Source organism: Morone saxatilis, unplaced genomic scaffold, assembly GCF_004916995.1.
Source record: "Morone saxatilis isolate NCDOM2014 unplaced genomic scaffold, NCSU_SB_2.0 Contig23, whole genome shotgun sequence".
NCBI classification, from domain to species: Eukaryota; Metazoa; Chordata; class Actinopteri; family Moronidae; genus Morone; species Morone saxatilis.
Genome location: NW_023339796.1, coordinates 24,375,908 through 24,378,708, shown reverse-complemented (window position 1 = coordinate 24,378,708; position 2,801 = coordinate 24,375,908). Strand labels below are relative to the sequence as shown.

The following is a 2,801-nucleotide window of genomic DNA, read 5'->3' as shown; positions in this document are numbered from 1 at the left end:
TGTCAAACAGTGCTGATCAGATCTGGATCCAGATTCTGTTGTTGACTATTTCTCTCCTCAAATCTGTTCACAAACACATTTTACTGTTTCTCTGGAATACCAGATCCTGTGTGAGCAGGAGAGACGCCAATGTTTCCTGCTACGTCAAATCCGCTGGCTCCGTTTTACAAACTGTTGGGTGACGTTACGACAGGTTGACCCTGTACCTGCTGCCGTTAGCCGGTTAGCAGCGCAGCAGTAAACCGGTTGTTTCGACCTCCTCACGCTGACCTCGCTGTCTCTTCCAGGCTCCGGCGTGTCGTCGTTCTGTCTCCACCCGGGTGTGATCCGGACCGAACTGGGTCGGCACGTTGAGGGCTGGTTCCCATTCCTGAGGGCGCTGCTGAGCCTCCCCTCCCTGCTGTTCATGAAGACCCCCAGCCAGGGCAGTCAGACCACCGTGTACTGCGCCGTGACGCCGGGCCTGGAGGGACGGTCCGGACGGTACTTCAGGTAGAGTAGTGGGGGGGAGCGGTCGGACCGGAGCTCAGAGCACCGGGCAGTGTTCTGTTCGCTGCAGTTAGCGTGAGGGGTCTTCAGCTGAGTCGCTAACAGAACAATAAGTATCCAGTTTATTATTTATATATTTATTATTTATTAGAGTTGTATAATGTCACACAGCTAACATGCTACGCTGGCGTCCTCCATTGTTGGGCTCCAGAGAAATAACAGACGTCCTCATAAACCACCAAAGTCAGTTTATTGGGTTTGTTTTCAGCGACTGTGCGGAGAAGGAAGCGGCTCCAGAGGGACAGGACGACGAGGTGGCGAGGAGGCTGTGGGAGGAGAGCGCCCGATTGGTCGGATTAAAGGACACATGCTGACCTCTGACTTCCTAACCCTAACCCAGGATTGTGATTGACAGCTGACGGGAGCCAATCAGAGCTCAGGGAGGAAACACTAAGATATCAATAATCAATAATAAAGATTTATGTCATTATTAGTAAAACAAACATTAAGTCTGTGTTTTATTCATAATTCAATCATTTTATAAAATAAAATGTCACAATTGAACATTTAAATTAAATTACAATTTAAAAAATGTATTTCATTTATTTTATTATTTAATGAGAATAGAAACTTCTTGTTGTAAGAAGCGTATGAACTAGAGGTTACTGCTGAGTATTGTTATTATTTATGTAGTGTGAAGACTAGAGACGACATTGTGGATCCAAATAAAGAATATTGTCCTGAATCTAAAGTTAATATTATTACATTAACTGATCATAAAAGATCCTTAATGCGTTAAATGTGTAATAATGTATTATAATGTTTTCCTTAGTGTTTAATCAGCTCATAATAAGAATCCTTATGTTTGTTAGAATAAGACGTTTGTATCTACAGAGGGATCGGGTCCTCTCTGGTGGAGTCCGCCATGCTGGATGTCTGGATCTGGACAGAACCACCGTAGTTTGTCTTACACTCGAGCTTAAAGCCTGAATATTGTCCCATTATGCTGGATAATGTTAGAAAGACCGTTACCACACTGAATAACGTACGAGGCGCCGGCTGCCTAACGTCCGCTAGCTTCATCCAAACGCCCGGGCTGATCTGGTTGGTTGAACAAACTAAACTAACCTTCGTTGGGTTGCAGGTGGCTGGTTAAGCTTCTGAACACCGCCCACAACATACATCGTCACTGTTTACAAACACAAACGAGGTGAGTAGTTGTCAGATAGATGAAGTACAGTGAACATCCAGAACACCTGAAGCTAACAGGTAGCAGGTCTCATCTTTATTAAAATATATTTAAATGTTGGGAACAAAAGTGGAGCCTCAGTAACAGACCGATATAAAGAAGTTCCAACATACAGAGAGGTCAGTGAAGTACACACGGCCCCGTCACAGCGACAGCAAAAACACAACATAAACAGGTGAACAAACCAAACAAACACTTCCTGCTTCAACACCTGAAACTCACCTGAGAGACAAAACTAAAAAGAGAGACGAATCCTCACCATCCATCAGCACCAATAACTGTCAATAACTGTTAACTGTAACTGTTAAGCTTCAGTCACTGAACGGGACTGAGTCTGGGAGCCGGTCTCTCTCAGACTCAGTCCCAGTCCAGGTCCGTCTGTCCGGCCATCGACATGTACTCATCCAGCTGAGCGTCCAGGCGGCTCTTGGACATGGACATGTAGTCGTCCAGCTGTTTGTCCAACCGGCTCTTGGACATGGACATGTACTCATCCAGCTGTGCGTCCAGCTGCTTCCTGGTTGGTACGTTGACTTTGCTCTGGCCCCGCCCCCTGGAGGCAGTGGCCCCGCCCCTCTGCAGGTGCAGACTGAGCTGGGTTCGTCCTGCAGGAGAAACCGAGACGTAAACAAGCTGACAGACGGAGCTCACATATTCACTGAATCTCCCGAAGACCTTCAAAATAAAAGCTGAGACAATGTTTGTGTGTGAGCTGATTGGCTGCTGCCATTAAACCACAGAAGAAGAAGACATTTGCAGGGTTGCGTTCTCATCTTCATACTTTTAAAGGTACCAACTGAATTACATTGGTAGAAAGTCAGAGCTAACACTGCAAAGCTTGTGGAATATATTTAGAAACCTCACAGTGTCAAACACTGAGGTCTCTTTTGTTTTTGCTAAAATTATTATTATTATTGTTTTTCAGAACTTTAATTTGCTGCATTTTTGACCCGCTGAATATTTGTGACTCTACGTTGAAGGGCGTGTCTTTGGCGTGCCGTCAAAGTTGGCCATTTTACATTTTCTGTGATTTTTCATAAATTTCAAAATTGGTCAGTACAAT

At 45.1% G+C, this 2,801-nt stretch overlaps 2 protein-coding genes across 2 annotated transcripts in view; both read right to left on the bottom strand.

Moving 5' to 3' along the window:
* LOC118335221 overlaps positions 1 to 2,801 on the bottom strand; it is a 30,195-nt gene that overhangs the window by 11,838 nt on the left and 15,556 nt on the right. The window lies entirely within an intron of this gene.
* LOC118335222 (chromatin target of PRMT1 protein-like) lies at positions 1,753 to 2,347 on the bottom strand (the record flags this gene model as incomplete). The annotated part of the gene is given in 1 exon segment (XM_035671457.1): positions 1,753 to 2,347. A coding segment is annotated over 1 exon segment (252 nt), but the record flags the coding sequence as incomplete, so codon positions are not given.